This window comes from Neoarius graeffei, chromosome 13 (genome assembly GCF_027579695.1).
Source record: "Neoarius graeffei isolate fNeoGra1 chromosome 13, fNeoGra1.pri, whole genome shotgun sequence".
Lineage (NCBI taxonomy): Eukaryota > Metazoa > Chordata > Actinopteri > Siluriformes > Ariidae > Neoarius > Neoarius graeffei.
The window spans coordinates 50111721-50134562 of record NC_083581.1 but is presented as its reverse complement, the minus strand read 5'-3'; the positions used below and the strand labels follow the sequence as shown (position 1 = coordinate 50134562).

Genomic DNA, 22842 nt, shown 5'->3' with positions numbered 1-22842 from the left:
TAGAGTAATGCTTAAACAATACGAGATATTATTTCCATAACACCAAACTTTATGTACTTGCCCCAGTTTCTTTCATGAATATAAAAATGGGGGGGGGGGGGGGGGGGGGGGGAATGTAGCTCCATAAGTTAATTATCCTGAAGAAAAAAAAAACATTTTATTACTGTATTAATGCTAACTGTTTACCAAAATATAATGTAAATATCAAAGCAAAAAAGCATGCATATACAATTTGTAGGCGATACCAGCATATATTATGGGCTCAAAAGCAATTTTGCCCATCATCCACGTCCTCGTTTTGCTGCATTAGGATTTGTTTATCTTGTTATATTGAGTTCCTGAGCAAATAGTTTATTTGACAACTGCTCATGAAGGTTTTAAATGACTTTCAAAGTAGTTCTTGTGTGGCCAGAGCCCTGTTATATATGAAACTGATAATGAGGCTAAAAATAAAGGAAGGAAAATTAGAGTGCTGAACAATCAAAAATGAGTACCAAGCATAGACAGGTGCCATGTTTATGTGTCTGCTGCTTTCAATGCAATTTTGTTGTTGTTGTTGTTATACCCAGTTCCTGATACAGCACCAGCTAATGTTGGTGGTGGGGGAGGCTCCAAGTCTGAATTGGTAATAACATGGGAGGTAAGTCATCTGTCTGTATTACCAGTCCCTTTGTGTGAGCTAATGGTTTCACCTAATTGAATGGAATTGAACAACAGTGTTTATTACCCCCAGCCAAAGCTAGAGCCATTCTCCAGCTGGGCCCTTGGGTCCTTTAATGCCATTTATTTTCTGTAGTGGCTTCTTATTACAAACAGGTTTTTTGTTAGGCTGTGCATTTTCCACAAGCGACAAGTTCTAGATGAGCATAAGTTGTGAACATGGTGTATGTGTTTTAATATGACTGTAGTTTTGTATTTTTCCTCACAGCCTGTACCTGAGGAGCTGCAAAATGGAGATGGTTTTGGTTACATCATTGCTTTGCGGCTGCTCGGTGAACTAACGTGGACACATGTTGTGACGTCAGCACCAGGACGCTATGTTTACCGCAATGAGAGCATTGCACCATTTTCTCCTTTCGCTGTTAAAGTGGGTGCATACAACGTGAAAGGCCAGGGGCCGTTCAGCCCTGTCACCACAGTGTTCTCAGCAGAGGAAGGTGAGTGTACAAGTTATAGTATTCACACAGGTCCTGGGTTTTTTTTATCCACAACCTCTCACTTTATCAAGAGAGTGAAACAAGACTTTATCTGCTAAAATCTTCATATTTTCAGATATTTATCATTTAATGACAATAATGTTGGGTTTTTTTTTTTCAGATTTTAGAAACTGTTACATAGGACTACCATACAGATATTCCATCACACCCCTAATTTTACTATAAATACTTTCATCATTATGTTATATACAGAATTATTATTTGAACCTTTGAAGGCATGATTTGAATAATCATTTTGCCACCTACTAACACATAAAGGATGATATATGTGTGGCGCCTAAAACATTAGGCATTTACCCATGAAAAACATTGCATGGTGATGTGACAGCCATGATACGCTGACAAGGGTCGTTCTCTGCCTATTTGTTTTAAATTGAGGAAAACGGCATCCAGAAAAATAAACTGTGGTGTATAGATTTCAGAATTTTAAATAATCCACAGTGAGCGCATTTTGATGACTCAGCACTCAGCAAAATCTCATCATGTATTTTATATGGTCCCATATAAAAATATTACATTTTGCTCTACCGTGATGCTATTGTTATGAGTGGTTTAAATAACCAGAATGGTCCATGAGGTCTTTGTATTTATTTGTGCATACCGTATAGTTGCACTTTTTTCTTTTTTCTTTTTTTTTTGGTAAATGTAAAGGTAATAAATATAAGTTATGTGAATTCTGTGTTGACACTAAAAGTGATCAGAATGTGGAAGGAAGGAGGTTTAGTTTTTCTAGTAGGGACTTTGATACTGGTTACACCAGAAAGGGCTGACAGGCACTATAATGACCTGTCACCAAGCCCTGGCATTAATTCCATTTCTATACTCGTAATTTTCTTTTGTGCCAATCAGTTTTCAAATTAAGCCAAAGGATAGTCATTTACAGTTTTGATGAAAAGGCTTTATATCAGTTTTTCTGTGGATTTTGTCATTTGAGAAGTGTTTTACAAGAATTATTACCTGAACTACTGATTGTTCCCAGTTCTTTTTCTCACATTTTTATCAAATTTCATCTCTTTAACATTTTACTTTTGTGGTCCTCTCTGGTGTTCTCCTTTCTTACAGAGCCCAGCAGAATGCCAGGGGGTGTGTGGGCTCGGAGTATTTCTGACACCGAATTTGAAGTGAGCTGGCAGATACTCTCTGACTCTCCAGAAAGGATTTTGGGGTATGAGGTATGTCTTTACCAACCACTTAAAGGAAAGTGATTCATCCACATGTTGAAATGAACCATTGGCATTCCCTCATTGCACCTGGTCTCGCCATGAAAATTAAAACATTCCATTTGGAAGTAAAACTGAGGTTACTTGTGTTTAGGGGCTGGCTTTATGCACAGCATCATAGAAACAATCATCCCATGGAGAGTACATCAATTACTATCCATTCATATCACTGCAATAAAATACAAGGGTGAGTCAAAAAGTTCTAAGACAAATTGAAAAAAATCTTTATTTATGAAAATAAAGCTATTTCTCTACATATCCTCCATTTAAGTCTAAACACTTCTGCAAGCGGTGTTTCCATCGGAGAATTCCTTCTTTGTAGAATTCTGGGGGATGTCTTTCACACCTTTTGAAATTATAACATCTGTCTTAGAACTTTTTGACTTACCCTCGTATATTGTCAAAGCTTTTAGGACTGTGCCTTGAATATAAATTCTCTAAATTTTCATGTCAAATATTTTTATGTCAAACTGTGCTCTGTACTCTGCTGTGTAAACACAGGTCATGTACTGGGAAGATGACACTAAGCCAGAGACCATGGGGAAAGTGAGAGTGTCTGCAAATCAGTACACCGTGAACATCGGTGGTCTGAAGGGATACACTCAATATTTCCTTACAGTGAGCTCCTTCAACACAGCAGGAACTGGGCCACACACACCTACCATTAATATCACCACCAAAAAGTCTCGTGAGTAAAAGACAATGACATGAAAAGAATTAGCTTGTGTTTATATACTGTATATAGTGCCTATAGAAAGTATCCACCCCCTTTTGATTATTTCTATTTATGCTGTATTGCAACAGCAAATTTAAATATATTAGAATAAGGTAGTTTCCTGCTTTTTCCTTTTTAAGTGACTCTCTACTGAAGTAAAATTAAATAAATAATTTAGATGTCCTCAGAATTATTTAAAAGTAAAAAAATCTAAAAGCTGCTTAACTGATAAGCATTCACCCCTTTCTTTTAACAGAACTAGTATTTTGTTTTCCTTACACAGTAAATATGTCAAAATACACATGTTCATTTCAAATGCCCAGTTGTACAGTTTCACAATAAATATCACTTACTTTGCGAAGTCTCACGGCTGAAACAGCAGATCAGATTAGTCCTGCTGTTATGAGGACCAAGCAACTGCCTGTGAACCATTGAGATGAAGTTGTCAGGAGGAAAAACGCCAGAGAAGGCTATAAAAAGATTAGTAATGCTTTGAACCTTGTAGGAGTGAAATCCATTATAACAAAGTAGAAAAAAATACAGCACAACCCAGACACTACTAAGATCAGACCATCCTTCCAGACTGAGAGTCAGGGTGAAATTTTATGTTCCAGCAGGACAAGGAGCCAAAGCACAGGGGAAAAGGTACAAAGGAATGGCTTGAAAAAAGAACGCTTGTGTTTGTGGAATAGCCATCAACATTCTCTGTCTAATTTGGGAGAGTCTGAGAAAATTGGTATTTATTGTTATACATATTATTATTCTAGGGGCGGCACGGTGGTGTAGTGGTTAGCGCTGTCGCCTCACAGCAAGAAGGTCCTGGGTTCGAGCCCCGGGGCCGGCGAGGGCCTTTCTGTGTGGAGTTTACATGTTCTCCCCGTGTCCGCGTGGGTTTCCTCCGGGTGCTCCGGTTTCCCCCACAGTCCAAAGACATGCAGGTTAGGTTAACTGGTGACTCTAAATTGACCGTAGGTGTGAATGTGAGTGTGAATGGTTGTCTGTGTCTATGTGTCAGCCCTGTGATGACCTGGCGACTTGTCCAGGGTGTACCCCGCCTTTCGCCCGTAGTCAGCTGGGATAGGCTCCAGCTTGCCTGCGACCCTGTAGAAGGATAAAGCGGCTAGAGATAATGAGATGAGATGAGATGAGATTATTATTCTATCCACATTCACTGGATATGAGCAATCACACGCTCTGATTGGCTACTCTACTACGAGGCTATCAGCTCATATACTGTGAGTAGAGAAAAACAAAATGGCTGAGCATGTTGCTGAACCAACCAAGGACGAAACTAAAACTCTACTAAAAAATGAAACCCCAAAAAATTTAAAAAATGAAAAAAAAAATGGAATAAAAGTATTTGATGGTAAGAACGGATCTTTGTTTTTTTTCAAGAATTATTATTATAGCATTTTTCACAAATTGCTACTGTCATTTCTCCGGTTTGTTTCCATTCTAAGCAGAAATTATTTTGTCGGATGTTTTGTATAAAGTTTTTATCAAATTTGCTAAAAATAAAAATGCTCTGTTTCTCAAAATCCAGTGAATGTGGATATAATAGTACATTTATTCCACTCAATTTCGTCATCCATGGCTTATAACCAACTCGGCACGACATGCCTTGTTGGCTGTCAGCTCATACATGACTCGATTTTGTGGAATAACAGTTAATTATATATTGTATACACTCACTATCCACTTTATGAGAAACACCTGCACATTTATGCATTTACTAAATCAGCCAATTATGTGGCAGCAACACTGAGTGAGCAGGACTTCTGTGGGTGGAAACGCCTTGTTGATAAGAGAGGTTAAAGGAAAATGCCAGATTGGTTTGAGCTGCCAGGAAGGATATAGTAACTCATATAATCACTTTAGACCTTGCAGTTCATGCCCCCTGCAATTCTAGCCCATCCTTTTCAAATGCTAAGTTTGTTCAAGACGTGCAACCACGGGATCGGTTCATATCACTGGACTTGTGTTAATGCTTCATTCCAGGTCTCCATCATTCCAGAAGACAGATTTTTGTAAGGTTAGCCTTCCAAGGACAGGCTTTCCCATTCGGTCTCCTACACTTCAGCCTCAGTGTAGTGCTACAAGTGTTTTGAGGCAGCCTTAGCTAGTCTATACTGCTGTTCTTGGTCTACTGGCTTTTATAAGCCACATCCATCATCCTCATGCACAATACAGCACTTGGCCTGAAATTGGCCATTTATTCATTCAGAACACTAGACACCCTCTAACCCTAATGTATGGAAGATATTACACGTTCCAGTCAGATTCAGCCAGGATGCCATGTGCAGTACCAGCTTGCTGAGGATAGCAAGACTCAATTATCACTACAGTGGTAATTCCCTTGGGTCTCTGAGGAGCTAAGGCTGCCTGCATAAGTGTTGAGAGAGACTGAATGGCAGGACTTTGATTTGCAATGCATGTTCTTTGGTAGGCAAGCCTTTAAAAGCATCTTTTGAGGCAATACAAACACAAATCATTGAACAGGTCCAGGGATGTGAACCAGTCCTGCTTGACCTATTACTGCCACTCTTAAAGGCAAGGTCTTCAGAAGACCTTCAACTCTGATTCAAGACTCTAGCTCAACTCCATCAGATCTAGAATTGGACAAAATCCACCATGCTTTTTTTGGAATGAGAAAGATTTGATATAGAACCTCTTGTTTTAAAATGTAGGGTCTACCTATTCTACTGCACTCCTATCCAAGAAGGAGTAGATAGCTACAAGTGCTCTTGGTGGTGAGGACTGAGGTACAGTGGTGCTTGAAAGTTTGTGAACCCTTTAGAATTTTCTATATTTCAAGCATAAATATGACCAAAAACATCATCAGATTTTCACACAAGTCCTAAAAGTAGATAAAGAGAACCCAGTTAAACAAATGAAATAAAAATATTATACTTGGTCATTTATTTATTGAGGAAAATGATCCAATATTACATGTCTGTGAGTGGCAAAAGTATATGAACCTTTGCTTTCAGTATCTGGCGTAACCCCCTTGTGCAGCAATAACTGCAGCTAAACATTTCCGGTAACTGTTGATCGGTCCTGCACACTGGCTTGGAGGAATTTTAGCCCATTCCTCCATACAGAACAGCTTCAACTCTAGGATGTTGGTGGGTTTCCTCACATGAATTGCTCGCTTCAGGTCCTTCCACAACATTTCAATTGGATTAAGGTCAGGACTTTGACTTGGCCATTCCAAAACATTAACTTTATTCTTCTTTAACCATTCTTTGGTAGGATGACTTGTGTGCTTAGGGTCATTGTCTTGCTGCATGACCCACCTTCTCTTGAGCTTCAGTTCATGGACAGATGTCCTGACATGTTCCTTTAGAATTCGCTGGTATAATTCAGAATTCATTATTCCATCAATGATGGCAAGTCATCCTGGCCCAGATGCAGCAAAACAGGCCCAAACCATGATACTACCACCACCATGTTTCACAGATGGGATAAGGTTCTTATACTGGAATGCAGTTTTTTCCTTTCTCCAAACATAACGCTTCTCATCTAAACCAAAAAGTTCTATTTTGGTCTCATCCATCCACAAAACATTTTTCCAATAGCCTTCTGGCTTGTCTACATGATCTTTAGCAAACTGCAAATGAGCAGCAATGTTCTTTTTGAAAAGCAGTGGCTTTCTCCTTGCAACCCTGCCATGCACACCATTGTTGTTCAGTGTTCTCCTGATGGTGGACTCATGAACATTAACATTAGCCAATGTGAGAGAGGCCTTCAGTTGCTTAGAAGTTACCCTGGGGTCCTTTGTGACCTCACTAACTATTACACGCCTTGCTCTTGGAGTGATCTTTGTTGGTCAACCACTCCTGAGGAGGGTAACAATGGTCTTGAATTTCCTCCATTTGTACACAATCTGTCTGACTGTGGATTGGTGGAGCCCAAACTCTTTAGAGATGGTTTTGTAACCTTTTCCAGCCTGATGAGCATCAACAACGCTTTTTCTGAGGTCCTCAGAAATCTCCTTTGTTCGTGCCATGATACACTTCCACAAACATGTGTTGTGAAGATCAGACTTTGATAGATCCCTGTTCTTTAAATAAAACAGGGTGCCCACTCACGCCTGATTGTCATCCCATTGATTGAAAACACCTGACTCTAATTTCACCTTCAAATTAACTGCTAATCCTAGAGGTTCACATACTTTTGCCACTCACAGATAGGTAATATTGGATCATTTTCCTCAATAAATAAATGACCAAGTATAATATTTTTGTCTCATTTGTTTAACTGGGTTCTCTTTATCTACTTTTAGGACTTGTGTGAAAATCTGATGATGTTTTAGGTCATATTTATGCAGAAATATAGAAAATTCTAAAGGGTTCACAAACTTTCAAGCACCACTGTATATTCAAAGGAGAAAATGCAAAGGAAGAACTGACATGGCACCAAACTTACTGAGAAAATCATAGCACAGGCAAAGCCTGTAGGGATAAACACAGCAAACAGAGAACAGTGAGTAACTACTTAAATGCAGTGTAGTAATGCTAATGAGGGGAAATGACTCAAGACTAAGCAAGGCTACATCCACACGACAACGGCAACGAGATGTTATTTAAAAATATATCGCGTCCAAATGGGCAACGATCAGTAAAATATCAGGTCCATATGTCAACGCAACGCTTGCTGAAAACGATGCAACACACATGCCACACCTCTAGGGGCGCTGTAAGACGGTCCCTTTGGAGACACCAGAACAATAGAAGAAGTAAGGACGCATGCGCATAAACTATTATGCGCGAGACTTCATATTAGCCACAAAGTCAGGAAAATCTGTTCATAAAATTACATTATAATGACCAAATACAATGAAAAGTATTTTTCCAGTCTCACCTGTGAAAGGTAATCCCATGTGATCTCGTTTGGACAGAAAACCTGTTGGTACAGTTAAACGCAGCTAATCTTTATTCTCCGCTTTGACCTATCCAATATGGCGGCAAGGATGACGTATGATTCTACGCGGAAGGCGGCGTCTTTAATGGTCCGGAATAAATTGAATGCTACATGTTGATGGATTAATTTGTTGTTTCTCACCTGTGAAAGGTAATCCCATGTGATCTCGTTTGGACGGTAAACCTGTTGGTACAGTTAAACGCAGCACATGAATCTTTATTCTCCGCTTTGACCTATCCAATATGGCGGCGAGGATGATGTATGATTCTACGCGGAAGGCGGCATCTTTAATGGTCCGGAATAAATTGAATGCTACACGTTGATGGATTAATTTGCTCTTCTACGCCCTTTTTGAGGAATGTATTGTAGGACTTAAACCAATATCTGAAGAGGTGAGATCGCTCCTTTTTTTCCCTATTTTTGCTGGCGGGATTGACTCTGCGCAGAGTCTCTCTCTCTCTCTCTCTCTCTCACTTTGCACCATTACACAATAAATATTCACAGTGAAAATATTTTGTAAGCGCGTTTCATGAACCAAGTTATAGGATTTGTTGACAACTCGCATCGAGTTCGTTACACTTCTACCCGGCGTGAAGCACTCACAGTCATGTGGTTGTGACATCATCATAAACAAATCCGTTCTACTCATCCAGACGACTTTACAACGGCAACGTTGCCAGATCTTTCCACTCTGGAACCCGTTCTTAAAAAGATTGCGTTTTGGGCACCCAAAACGCCGGTGCCGTGTGGACGCCAGGCCGAAACGATAAGCAATTGTATCGGAGTCACCTGAATCCATTGCCGTGTGGACAGGGCCTAATATTATGTAGCCTACACATACAGCATCAGTCAAAAGTTTGGACACACCTTCTAATCTACTGGCTTTTCTTTATTTTTATTAACACTTCATGTCTTAAAGTAATCATGGATGTCATTTCTCTTTACTTAGTTGAGCAGTTCTTGACATAATATGGATTACTACAGTTGTGGAATCGGGCTATTTACTGTATTTTTTATTATGTACTATTTACTGTTTGATCTCAAATACATTAAGAAGGCAAGAAATTGCACTAATTAACTTTAGACGAGGCACCTGTTAATTGAAAAGCATTCCAGGTGACTACCTCATGAAGCTGGTTAAGATAATGCAAATAGTGCGCAAAGCATTATCAAGGTAAACAGTGGATAGGTTCAAGAATCTAAAATATGAAACAAATTATTTATTTTTTAACAGTTTTTTTGTTTGCCACATAATTCCATATATGTTTCGTATGTTATTTCATAGTTTCGATGTCTTCAGTATTGTTCTACAATGTAGAAAATAGTCAAAATATAGAAAATCCTATGAATGAGTAGGGGTGTCCAAACTTTTGACTGGTACTGTATACACACACACACACACACACACACACACCAGGAGGAATCCAGATGTTCCACACCACTCTTGGTGGTTTGGTGATGTGAAATAGAACCATTAACTTCAGTAAAAAAGAAAGTCTTGACAAAGATCAATCACTCTTGCACCATCCTTTCCTCTGCAGAAACTGTATAAACAGTTGATGATATTGTATTTTATGTTTTCATTTTGTGTTATGTGCACAGGTTTTATGGTTTTAAGGACACAAAAAAAATCTTTATTTTCAGGTTGCTGAAAATAAAGATCATTTCATTTTTTCTGTCTTGATTTTTTTTTCTTGGATGATCACAGCCTGCTGAGTGTTTTCATTTATTATTGCAAAACCTGCATGAATCATAGCATGTTTCATGCAAATTAAGTGTGTAGCAGAGTAAATTGGGGCATGTACAGTATACAACAGTTAATCCAAATCATAATTTGTGAAACCAGGTCATAATTTGTGTGCTCATTTTGATGTTGTTTGACAATTTAATCTTCATAAGGCTTGTAGAATGCACAAGGCTGTTTGAAGTTTTTTGAACAATTAATAAATAATAATTAAAAAAACCACTATTTCTAGTCATGCAAAATTTGTCAGATTGTCATACTGTCACAGTTCAGCAAACTTAATGGAACCATCTGTAGGTTAAAAACCAACAAACATGAGTTATTCACAGAATGTCAGAAAAAAATGGTATGCATGGGTAATCAAAAAAAAAATCAAAGCAAAAGGTCAAAACTGTGAAACAAGATCTATTTCCAATGCGGCATGGCAAGGTGGGGGGGGGGGGGGGGGGTGTTAAACAAGGGAGCAAAATCAGAATAAGCCTGAACAAAGTTCATGTATGTGAATAGCACAAAACTAGACTGAGCAAAGAGGTAAACTGACTGAGGTGTGTGTGTGTGATAGATAGATAGATAGATAGATAGATAGATAGATAGATAGATAGATAGATAGATAGATAGATAGATAGATAGATAGATAGGGAAAATGCATTTGACGGATATGTTTTATTTTGGCGGCACGGTGATGTAGTGGTTAGCGCTGTCACCTCACAGCAAGAAGGTCTGGGTTCGAGCCCCGTGGCCGTGGCCGAGCCCCGTGGCCTTTCTGTGCGGAGTTTGCATGTTCTCCCCGTGTCCGCGTGGGTTTCCTCCGGGTGCTCCGGTTTCCCCCACAGTCCAAAGACATGCAGGTTAGGTTAACTGGTGACTCTAAATTGACCGTAGGTGTGAATGTGAGTGTGAATGGTTGTCTGTGTCTATGTGTCAGCCCTGTGATGACCTGGCGACTTGTCCAGGGTGTACCCCGCCTTTCGCCCATAGTCAGCTGGGATAGGCTCCAGCTTGCCTGCGACCCTGTAGAACAGGATAAAGCGGCTACAGATAATGAGATGAGATGTTTTATTTAATCCCCACCTGCACACAAATTGATAAATTGCAAATTGTTTTCTGTTCAGTACATGTGCACTCCACATAGGGAATAAAATAATGCCCATCCTGTATTACAGTACTGCACTTATACCAAATGGACCTCTCTTTGAGATTTACTGAAAAATGCAGTGGGAAAAGTGTCGGAAAAGGCTTCCCTAAAACTATTCTTTTACGATTTGAACACTTACTTCAGTAAATATCATGTAGCCACCACTGTTTAACATGTTTTTCCTCAAAACATGGTGTAAGGACACTACGGTAATCTAATTTTTAACCAAAGTATTGCCAAAATTCAGATGGGTCTTTGATTCATTACTGATTCCTCCTCATTTACATTCTCATTGCTTATGTCACAAGCAGAACATTTTTAAAATAGCATTTTATTGATGTTCATGAGCATGTTTGTATCTAGTTATATCCCTCTTTGTGGTTATGTTCTAATTCCATACACACATCTGTATATCATGAAAGAATACTATTAGTAGACAGTGCAATTAAAGCAGTGTTGTTATTATTTGCACCACATATACTGGAGTATTTTGGACTGTTTTCTATATAAATTCTTAAGTCGTAGATCAGTCAGCTATAAAGGTCATTGATTAGTGTCCTTTTCCCTTAGCGCCAGGACAGGCACCAGTGAATGTGGAATGGAATCTGATTGGCTCAAAGCTGACTGTCCACTGGGACCCTGTAGTCACCATGGAGATGGAGTCAGAGGTCACTGGGTATAAGGTAAGATCGTATATTCTATGTACAACAAATGTACATACCAGGAACACAACAGGGGAAAATAACCGTGGAAAAAAAAAGTCAATAGATCAAAAAGGAGTTTCCAGCTTTTGGATTATAGCAAAATTGAGTAACAATCAAAAATACTGTTATACTTAATATCTCTGGATCGTATTCAGAGATGAGTTTTACACACACACACACACACACACACACACACACACACACACACACACACACACGTTGGTATACAGACCTCAGACTTAAGCCTTATTTACAGTTTCACGGGATTTATATGAGTGGGGTGGAGTTGCCAAAGACAAATGCAAGTCTGTGAGGCACAGTTCTAACCCTGGACTTAAGCCCAGTTTTCTTGTGCAATATCATCTTGAGTAAGGAACAGCATTAAGTCCAGTGCTACTGTCTGACAGTTTGATATAACCACAGTACGCCATGCTTAAATTCATGCTTTGGGCTGTAGATACTCTTTCCCTGCATTAATATTGGTGTTACTTTTGAATTTAAATCACTGACTTAAGTTGCCAACTCTGAAATAGATATAATAATAATAATAATAATAATAATAATAATAATAATAATAATACCTGTGATTCATTCTTCCAAAGCCTGTCTCTCTCACTCACAGTAATTCTTTTCTCTCTCTCTCTCTCTTGCTCTCTCTCTCTCTCTCTCTCACACACACACACACACACACACACACACACACACACACACACACACACAAAAAGTGCAGCCTGTCATTTTACTGAGAAAACGGAAAGCGTAACTCCTTCCATAAATCTTAACCAAATCATTAATTATAAGAATTAGTTTGTTAAACAACAACCTATTTTTAAATCTGTTTATTAGCCTTAGATTGTTTGGAGCATCTGCTGCACAAGACCCTGTCTATGATCTGTTACTATAGAAACAATAATGTATTTGATTGAGTACATTAATATTAACCTATCATTCATGTTACAGCCTGAACTAGTTGTGCTGTTATATAAGAATAATGCACACCTTTTGACCAATCAGATTCGAGCATTCAACCGCACTGTGGTATAAGCTCATATAATTATGATAATGATACTGAGAATCTGACTTCTTTAAGACTGAATTGGTGTGATTGCAATCAGAATGCCTTTTTTGTTGTCCCACTGTCCAGGTTTCTTACACAAGGAACAGACATACTGAGGTTAACACAGTGACCACTAACGTTACTTCTGTGGAGCTCATCCTCCCTGCCGATGATAATTACATCATTCAGATTTGTGCTCTGAGCGACAGCGGAGACGGCATGCCCACTGAGCCCATCAACATTCACAAACTGAGTAAGAAGCCTTGTTTTAACCTAAATAGAGTTAGATTTATTGTTAGTATCACTCATTAGTTGCTCTCATTTGTATCACTCATTAACATCAATCATTAGTCAAATGAAACCGAGGCTAGATAAAACCTCGGCTAGCCATGTCCAAGATTAGAACCACCCAGTTTATGCTAAAAGGAGAAAAAGCTGAAAATTCACCAATTACTAAACTCTACACAAGCATTTTTGTGCACTCACAACACAATTTAACCTAATTCGAAAACAGTCTTTGTTTTCTTGGCCATTAATGGCTTATGCCAGATAGACATTAACTTAACAGTATGTAGGAAAAGCATGTTATTTATTTATTTGTTTCTTTCTTTCTTTGATTTGTTTTTTTCTTTGTTTGTTTAAATAATCAGAGCTCTTTATCTAATCTTTTGAGTTGCTGAAGTATAGAAGTAACAGGCCACTGCCAGAATAACATTTAGCTACATTTCTCACCCACAGACACAGCAGCATAGCATGCAATTTAAAGAATGAATAGCATCAAAGAAATAATAAACATAAATACCTTGAGTTAAAGTAAACAGCATAGAATTAACCTCATAATGTTCGCAGGTTTATTATGTCCACCATGCAGAAAGAGCAGGTGCAAATTCTGGCAAATCCCTTCACAGGAATTGCAGCTCTCAGCATTTAATATGGCTCACTAAATGAGCACTCAGTGATTTGAGGTTTGCAGTGTACACCTTGTATCCTCCGCTGGGCTAAGTAGTGTGATCTTTATTAACTATCTATAGCTCTTGCCCTCCATCTCTGCCTGATCTCAACTTTCTCCTACATACTGAGGTACAAGCAGACAAAACTAGAGGCAAGAACAGCACTGCACAGCAGATTCTTCACATTTTCAGTCCTCTTGGATTTCTCCTTGCACTTCTTATAAACAAATAAACCCTTGGGCATTTTCAGAGTGGCACAGAATATTACCAGTAGTACTAATAGGCTTTTTTTCCCTTTTTTTTTTAAATACAAATGCTTTGAGAAGCATTGTGCTTTTAGATGAAGCTGAACAATCAATTAAGAATTCGTTTAAAATATTGATTTTACTCTGGTACTTTTCCTTATTTCAATGGTTAAAAAAAATACAATTAAACACAGTGCCTATTATTATGGGGATGTATCTAATTTGATCATCTTAAAAGTTGCTACACATCTAGCTCGTAAACTTAATTAAAGTATGCTCATTAAATCCTGATTGCACAACTCCTGGCCTAGATACTCCTTTTTCAATTATTTGTTCAGTTTATTCTGGGACCAGAAATATAAAGAACATTTCCCAGAATGCAGTCTTGCTTTTAGAGCTGAACCTAATGAATGGTGTCATTTTAATGATATCTGATGTGCAGAAATCTTAGTTAAGGTAAAAATGATGCAGGGTTTGTTTCCTTATGAAAGGGAGATATATAATTTCAGTAGAAATCATTAGTCGGCATGTAGGAAAAAAAAATATTTTAACTAAATCTTGACAGTTTGGGCCAAAAATCCAACTGCCTGATAATTTTTCTTTTTGGCACTGGAAAATTATGATGAAATGATGAAAATACTCATTTGAGCATGTGATAATCAGCCCTACATTCAAATTTGGATTTAGCTCAGCTTAGACTGGACAAAGTTAGCATACATGTCTTCCTTGTGTACGTACACTGGAAATGATTATTATTTGTGAGTGTATAATAATATAAACAGAAATTAAACTCCATGATTCAAAAGCCGTGCCTATTAAATCACTACGCTTTTGACGTTGTGCCAATATGCCAAACAAATAGAGGTGTATGTGCTTATCTAGTCATGTCTATCTTCTGATGAAACATTTCTATCCTTTTATTTGTTTCTCACTTGAAGACTCCCACCCACCAGCCAGCTCTTCCCTGTCATATTATCTGGGGAAGGTGAAGGCTAATAGGTGTGTTTCCTCCGAAGGATGTGAAGTCAGCCAACCACATCTTTTTGAATTGCTACTCATGCTGTGTCACAGGGCAGCATAGCACACTCAGACGAAAATACCCTTATCTGCAAACATGAGCTCACAGATGCCTGTAATTGGCTAGTATCACTGTGATTGACACGGAAGAGCAAGTGTGCCAGCCCTCACACCCAGAGAGCATGGCCAGTTTTGTCATCTTGGCATCGTCAGGATTCAAACTCATGATCTCTAAACATTAGGGCTTTTCTGTTGCACCACTCGGGACATTTCTCTGATGCAAATGGGAGACATTTCTGCCAGGATGACACTGCCTCTGTCCACAGGGATGAGGACTCACTTAATGGTTTGATGAGTATGAAAATAATGATAATAATCATATGCTATGACCTTCCCAGTCAGCATATCTCAAATCATGGGAGATTTTCAGGGGCAGGTTCAGGAAAATGGGAAGGTGGGGCGTCAACCCAGTAAGGCTGGGGGTCCGGGGGCTGCCAGAGACTCCCAGAAGCTCTGCAGTTTTTAAATGCCCGGAGATGCATTTTGAGCTGTCAGAGACATGTTGTAAATGAAATCTCTTAAAGAAAATTACCATATCAAAAATATGTTTTAAAAGTAGGAATTTTCAAAACCATTTTATTAATCACTGAAAATGATATTCTCAGAGTTGCAGGTATATGCATAGAACATAATTACAACTGATATATGGTAATATTTATGAAAGTTGCATTGTCATATAATGCATTATTACATGACACACTGCAGTGTAGTACACTGACCACAAAACACCCTATATCAATAAATTATTACTATTTTAGCAACTGCAATCTGAGCTCCTGCTCAGGACATTCAATGTACATATAAGACAGTGAATATACCCAGGTAAACTGAGGTAATATAAGTGGCCACTTAAGACAGAGCTTAATACTGAGATAACTATAAACAAAGACTGCAAGAGTTGAATGTCTATAATACAAAGTCAGTAACTGCAATCTGAGCTCCTGAGTCTAATAGACTGAGATAACGATATGATGGTTGTGTGAGTTGCATGTGAACAAGTCCTATAATAAGTCTTAGTTCCCAAGACTCAGGGGATCTCAAGCAGATTTTCTTCAGAGCCGTTGCAAAACTCAACAGCTCTCACAGACCTATCCAGCCGCTGTTGTAAAAATCAAAGTGAGGCTCACCCCCAAAACGGCACATGTACCATGTACATACACAGGGTATAGTAAGTACAGGGATACCCTGTTAATGAATACGAGCAGTAGCCGGACAGCTGACACATGTGTACGCAGTAAGCCTGCAGCAGCATCTTATCACTTTGGCTTGTGAACATGCATGTTAACGATACCATAAACATAAAAGGATGGTGCACACCCTTTACATGTAGTCTACAGTGCAGTCCGGGATTACAGTATGTTATTATGTCGATGTACGAAGTTCCCACACCCTGTTAAAATCCAACAGGACTCGCCTGGGTTGCTTTTCACTGCATTTGTGTCACGAGCGAAAAAAACTAAGCTAGGACCTACTATTAAATATAAATTTATACCATAATCTCTTCAACTCAATCCCATATAACGATTTATTTTGTTTATTTAAAAAAATCTTATTAATTAAAAAAACAGTGGGCATATCTCGGTATCTGCAGTACGAACAAGTCACAATTCCAAGTAGCCATGTACTAAAACTATTTTTTTTCCTTTTTTGGATGGAGAGGTGCGTGCCAGGTGCCGCCCCCCCAAATCCGCACCAGGATTTTGGATCCACCAGAGGTCTCTACTGCCATCAAAACATCAACTGAGGGATTATCTTTGAGAAGAATGGTGTTTCATTCTTCTAATAAATGTACAGAGACTTATAGAATCAATACCAAAGGATCAGTGAAGCTGTGCTGGGCTGTGATAGCCCAACACTTTACTAAGGCACTTGAACAGAATATTTTCAGCTTACAGTTTTAGTACATGTTGACAGAAGGTTTACCCGAATAAAGTTGGCTGCCTTTACATTTCAAATTATTTTCACAAAATATCACATTGACATGTAAAAAAGATGTATACTTTTGTAACCACAAGTACACATAAGTACACATAAACTATCAGAATTTCAGTAGTCTATTACTGAATCATCAGTTTGTTGATATTATATTAAAAATGTGATGCACGTTAGGATAGTTTTACCAGGGAAATTTATTAACTTACAGTCTGCAATAGACAATACAATTGAATTTGTTTTAATCAGGAGAAATGTACTGTAAACATGCATGGATTTTGCAGTTTGATTCTCAATACTCTAAACATGGTAGAGTCAGCTATAGACGTATCCAGGCAACCAAAGGCATGGAATGAGGTTCGTTAGTCTGCAGAGTCATTGAAAGCATACAATCATATTGGAGAGCATTCTTTCAAGACTTCCCCCAAAAATCCATGCCTATAAATACTATTTTGTGCCTTCAGTACACTGATTTCACATGGATGCCATTCTTGAAAATCAATATAAGGCTCAAGTGGGATAATCCCAGAAGTAAAGGTAAAGAACAATGACTTGCACTGCCAACCTTGAGCTGTTAACAATGTGAAAATGTGCTGAGAAGGAATCTTGCACACCTCAGTCAGTGTTGCAATAAGGCTACATCAATCAGATTGAGGGTTATGTTATTGAGATTGCTAAATGCACAATTAAACTGATTAGCCATATCATTAAAACCACCTGCCTAATATTGTGTAGGTCACTCTTGTGCTGCTAAAACAGCTCTGACCCATTGAGGAATGGTCTACATAAAACCTCTGAAGATGTGCTGTGGCGTCAAGCACCAAGACATTAACAGCAGATCCTTTAAGTCTTGTAAGTTGTGAGGTGGGGCCTCCATGGATAAAACATGTTTGCCCAGCACATCCCAGAGATGTTTGACTGGATTGAGATCTGGGGGGATTTGGAGGCCAAGTCAACACCTTGAACTCTTTGTCATGTTTCTCAAACCATTCCTGAACAATGTTTGCAGTGTGGCAGGCACGGGCGATTGCTCTAAGACAACGAGGGAGGCTCAGCCTCCTCTAAAAATGACAAACATCGTGTAGGATGAATTGCGCTAGGCTTATGTTATAGCCGACCTTATAACATTGCTATTTCAGATCCAGAATCATAGAAATATATGTGCTCAACCCAACTACAGTGCGAAATCATTCCGTTATAACTTTCCCCAGTTCGCCTAATGCGCGCGTGAGTTTTTCCCCCTCATGACAGCGCGATGCAGCCCAGCCTGAGTGGACTTCAATGGCATTTGGGAGCTATGCGCTTTTCAATCTCAAAATGCAATACGATTATTGGACAAATACTGCGAAAACGCCCACCCATGGACTCCCAGCCTCAGTGGACTTCAATGGCATTTGGGAGCTATGCGCTTTTCAATCTCAAAATACAAGACGGTTATTGGACAAATACTGCAAAAATGCCCGCCTACGGACTCCGAGCCTCACAGTGGGAGGGACATGGCAGTTTCCGCGAGGAGACTGGTGATTGGTGAAAGCGGCCGGATATTTTCTTTGATTGACAGCTCGTTTCAAATATAGACAGGCAGCGGTGAATTTCAGTTCAGTCCCGTGCGGATTCGCAAGTGGTGTGATGTATTGTAAGAGATCAGCTTAGATTTCGATTTCATTCATTACATACGGTTTCTACCAGCTTTTCTAGTTTGTATATATTTTCATTGTAAATAAAGTGTAAATATAGTGTTGTCAAGTTTGCTATCTTAGTTCCAGAAATTTCATTTATTTGAGTGACTGAACTTGAACTTGAGGGGGCTAGTCAGCTAGCAAGAAAGCTGCGCACGGATGCCAAGCATTGCTGATTTAATTTTGGCGAAGCCATTTGCCAGTCTTCCTTTTGAGGAAAAAATTAAATTAAAGAGCAGGGTAGACCAACGCCTCAAATTGACTTGGTGAAAAAGGTAGGGAATAATACTCATTCCTTTCAGCTCTCCTGGTACGAGTAAGTGAATTGGCTAACAGCAAGTGACCCACATCAACAACAGTAAATAGGCTACTTTAGTAATATGTCATGGATGGACCAAAAATATAGAATCTATTTAAAATGTTTATGCTGAGTATATTATATTGGAATATATATTTCTCTGGATATGAATTAAACACAGCTACAATTTGGAAAACATTTTTAAACAAAAACACAGCTGAGAACATTTCACACTACAGACCTGGATTAAAAGTGAAGGGTTATCAAAATTGTCAATAAAACATTTCTCAGTCAAAATAAGTAAAATATAGGGACAGTGTCATTGAATGAAATGTGTGGCACCCAGCTCTATGTTTGGCTCCCCAAGGTCAGTGCTTGTGCCTATTCCAGAACACTCTGCTGTTACTGCTGAGGTTCCTGACAAAGAGCTGCTTTCAATAATGATCAATTTTTAAACAACATGCCACATGCCACAATTTTAAAATATAAAATGTTAAAATATACCCCCCAACACCACCATCATGTATATTGGACAGTAGGCTAATGGGCCAAAAGAACCTGTTATTTCACAGTTTGTGACCCTGCCAACAATCAGCCAGATCAGAGGCAAGAGTATGGGCAAAATTTATGTGTTTTTTCTTTTTTCTTTTAAAATCTGGAAATATCATAACCGACCAGCCTCCCCTGTTTGAAAGACTACCAGCCGCCACTGGTGGCAGGATACCTTATCCTACGAAATGAGGCCACTGCCATTAGGGAATACCAGTTCCATGAAGGGGTTTACTTGGTCTGCAGCAATGTTTAGGTTGGTGGTACGTGTCAAAGTAACATCCCCATGAATGCCAGGACCCAAGGTTTCCCAATAGAACATTACCCAGTGCATCACGCTGCCTCCGCTGGCTTGCTTTCTTCCCATAGTGCATCCTGGTGCTATCTCTTCTTCTGGTAAGCAGTGCACATGCACCCTGCCATCCACATGTTGTCAAAGAAAACAGGATTCATCAGACCAAGTCAACTCCATTGCTCCATGGTACAATTCTGATGGTTACATGCCCATTGTAGGCACTGTCAGTGGTGGACAGGGGTTAGCATGGACACTCTGACCAGTCTGTAGCTATGCAGCTCCATACACAGCAAGCTGCAATACAATGTGTATTCTGTCACTTTTCTATAATAGCCAGCATTAATATTTTAGCAATTTGTTAATGCTGTAGCAATTTGTGCTACAGTAGCTATGGGATTGGACCAGATGGGCTAGCCTTTGTTCCCCACATGAATAAATGAGCCTTGGGTGGCAATGACCATGTCATCAGTTCACTGGTTGTCCTTCCATGGACCACTTTTGGTAGGCACTAACCAATGCATACTGGGAACACCCCACAAGGTGTGCTGTTTGGGAGATACTCAGACCCAGTCATCTACAGTAGCCTTCAAATTTGTCCCTCGGGGGCGTCGTGGCTCGGGTGGCTAGGGCGCCGTGCCATGGGTCCGGGGACCCGGGTTCGAGCTAGCCTTTGTTCCCCACATGAATAAATGAGCCTTGGGTGGCAATGACCATGTCATCAGTTCACTGGTTGTCCTTCCATGGACCACTTTTGGTAGGCACTAACCAATGCATACTGGGAACACCCCACAAGGTGTGCTGTTTGGGAGATACTCAGACCCAGTCATCTACAGTAGCCTTCAAATTTGTCCCTCGGGGGCGCCGTGCCATGGGTCCGGGGACCCGGGTTCGATTCCAACCCGGGGTCATTTCCCGATCCCTCCCCGTCTCTCTTTCCCACTCATTTCCTATCCTGTCTCTACACTGTCCTATCCAATAAAGGTGAAAAAAAGCCCAAATTTGTCCTTCATCAGGCTCCCTCATGGAGCAATCAAAAAGCATTCAATATAACAGGTGGAGATCATGAGTTCAAATCCCAATGATGTTGCAAGAGAGTGAAATCCCAGTACCTTAGTGGAAGTATATGATAGCCTTTGCCCTTCCTGGTTGGTAGCTGTGACATGATAGGGGACAGCTGTCTGGTGGGTGGGAATTGGCCATGACCAAATTGAGGGGACAATTTGGCCTTTGTCAAAGTTACTCAGATCCTTACACTTGCTGATTTTTCCTGCTTCCAACACATCAACTTCAAGAACTGACTGTTCACTTGATGCCGAATTTACATCAACTCTTGACAGATGCCACTGGAATGAGATAATCAATGTTATTCACAAAACATCTCAGTGGTTTTAATGCTATGGCTGATCAGTATACATAGTCTGTTTTGTTAATGTCAGACTAGCAATGCAGTAGATAAGATAATAAAGTTAGCAATGTGAATGGTTTATCTGCTTCTGCCTTGTTTTCACTCAAGAAAAGGTCAACCTGAAGGATAGTGTATAATAAGCAAATTCACAGCTCCTTGCACCCTTTTATTGGCCACACATTTTCTATGAAAGAATTTTTTAACTGTCGTACAGTTTTGCTATGGTTGCGAAGGTGACATCATTATTTTACCATAGCAATTATTGCAACACTGAGTATGACCTTGGAGATTGTGTGGTGAAGAATTTTTATTTATTTATTTATTTATTTATTTATTATTATTTTTATTATGCCAATACATCAATACCTGCCATTATCATTATGAACCACAAATTGAAGGCAATCAACATGTGGGAGAGTAATATATGTTTTTCATTATGTTTTACTAGATTGTAATACATAAATAAATATGGTGTAACAATCTGTGTAATACTGCAAATGAGCTTTTTGTTGAGCTTGAGTCCTTGGCATGGCAGTAGTTCAGTAATGTAACAAAACATTTTATCAAAACAAATGATGTTGCAGCCTTCCAGCTCATTCGCCTGTTTTGGCTCAGCTTTTGCCTAATTCCACTCACTGCTACACACACATTTTGTGTTGTATCTTATCAATGATCTTAATTTGAGCTGTGATCTATGAATATCCTATTTGCTCCCAAACATTTATATGTGCCATCAAACAGTGTACTTTATGTCCAGTGATGATCGACCACAAAAATACTTCTGACATAAAGAAATCATTATACTCCTGCGAAAATAAAAAGGAAATAAGATGAATTTATAATCATTAAAAGTAGTTTTCTTTATGGCACCTACTAGGGTAATTGAAAGTTTTAAGTTATTACTTAAAACTATGACGTTTAACATACTGTAGCCTTTACATTCAAACTAGACTACAATAGACCTTAGGTTCTACTGGTGCAACAAGCTGCTAGAAGAAATGCATCTTAGGACACACATCATGTCAAACCTGATGCAGATGGGCTACAGCAACAACTGACCACATCAGAATAGAAATCTGAAGCTCCAGTGGGCACAGGAAATACTGGGCAGTTGAGTGACCAGGCAATGTTCAGTTTCGCTGTGTCCACTGTAGCCTTACATTCCTGTTCTTGTCTGACTGGAGTGGAACCTGAGGTCCGACATGTTGTACATTCTGAGATCCTTTTCTGCTCACCATGGTTGTAAAGAATAGTTATTGGAGTTACTGTAACCTTTGGGTTGGCTTGACCCAGTCTGGCCATTCTCCTCTGGCCTCTTTCTCTCTCACTGGATGTTTTTTTTGTTTTTCACACATTATATGAACATTAACTGAAGCTTTTGACCTGTATCTGCATGATTTTATGCATTACCCTACTGCTACATCATTTTCTGATTGGATAATTGAATGAATGAACAGTTGTTCCAAATTAAAGTGACCAATAAGTGTACTTATTATATGGCACAAGCAACTTCCAGTAAAATTGTGCACTCTGATTGGTTCCTTGGTGGGCAGAATTTTCCCATAATGCCTGTGAGCGATTATGGACTTTCTTTCCAAGGCTTTCAATGTTACAAAAAAACAAACAAAAAGAAAACGACAAAAAAAGATTAATTGGAAATCAGAACGGAATCATCTCATCTCATCTCATTATCTCTA

The 22842-nt window shown here is 39.2% G+C and overlaps 1 protein-coding gene across 1 annotated transcript in view; it reads left to right on the top strand.

Moving 5' to 3' along the window:
- The window catches only part of cntn3a.2 (contactin 3a, tandem duplicate 2), a 145682-nt gene that overhangs the window by 118321 nt on the left and 4519 nt on the right, over nt 1–22842 (top strand). Inside the window, exons 17-22 of the mRNA XM_060937972.1 lie at nt 570–640; nt 929–1157; nt 2280–2389; nt 2939–3125; nt 11525–11637; nt 12803–12968. Of these exons, the coding sequence (XP_060793955.1) occupies nt 570–640; nt 929–1157; nt 2280–2389; nt 2939–3125; nt 11525–11637; nt 12803–12968 (876 nt within the window). The remainder of the gene's footprint in view (nt 1–569; nt 641–928; nt 1158–2279; nt 2390–2938; nt 3126–11524; nt 11638–12802; nt 12969–22842) is intronic.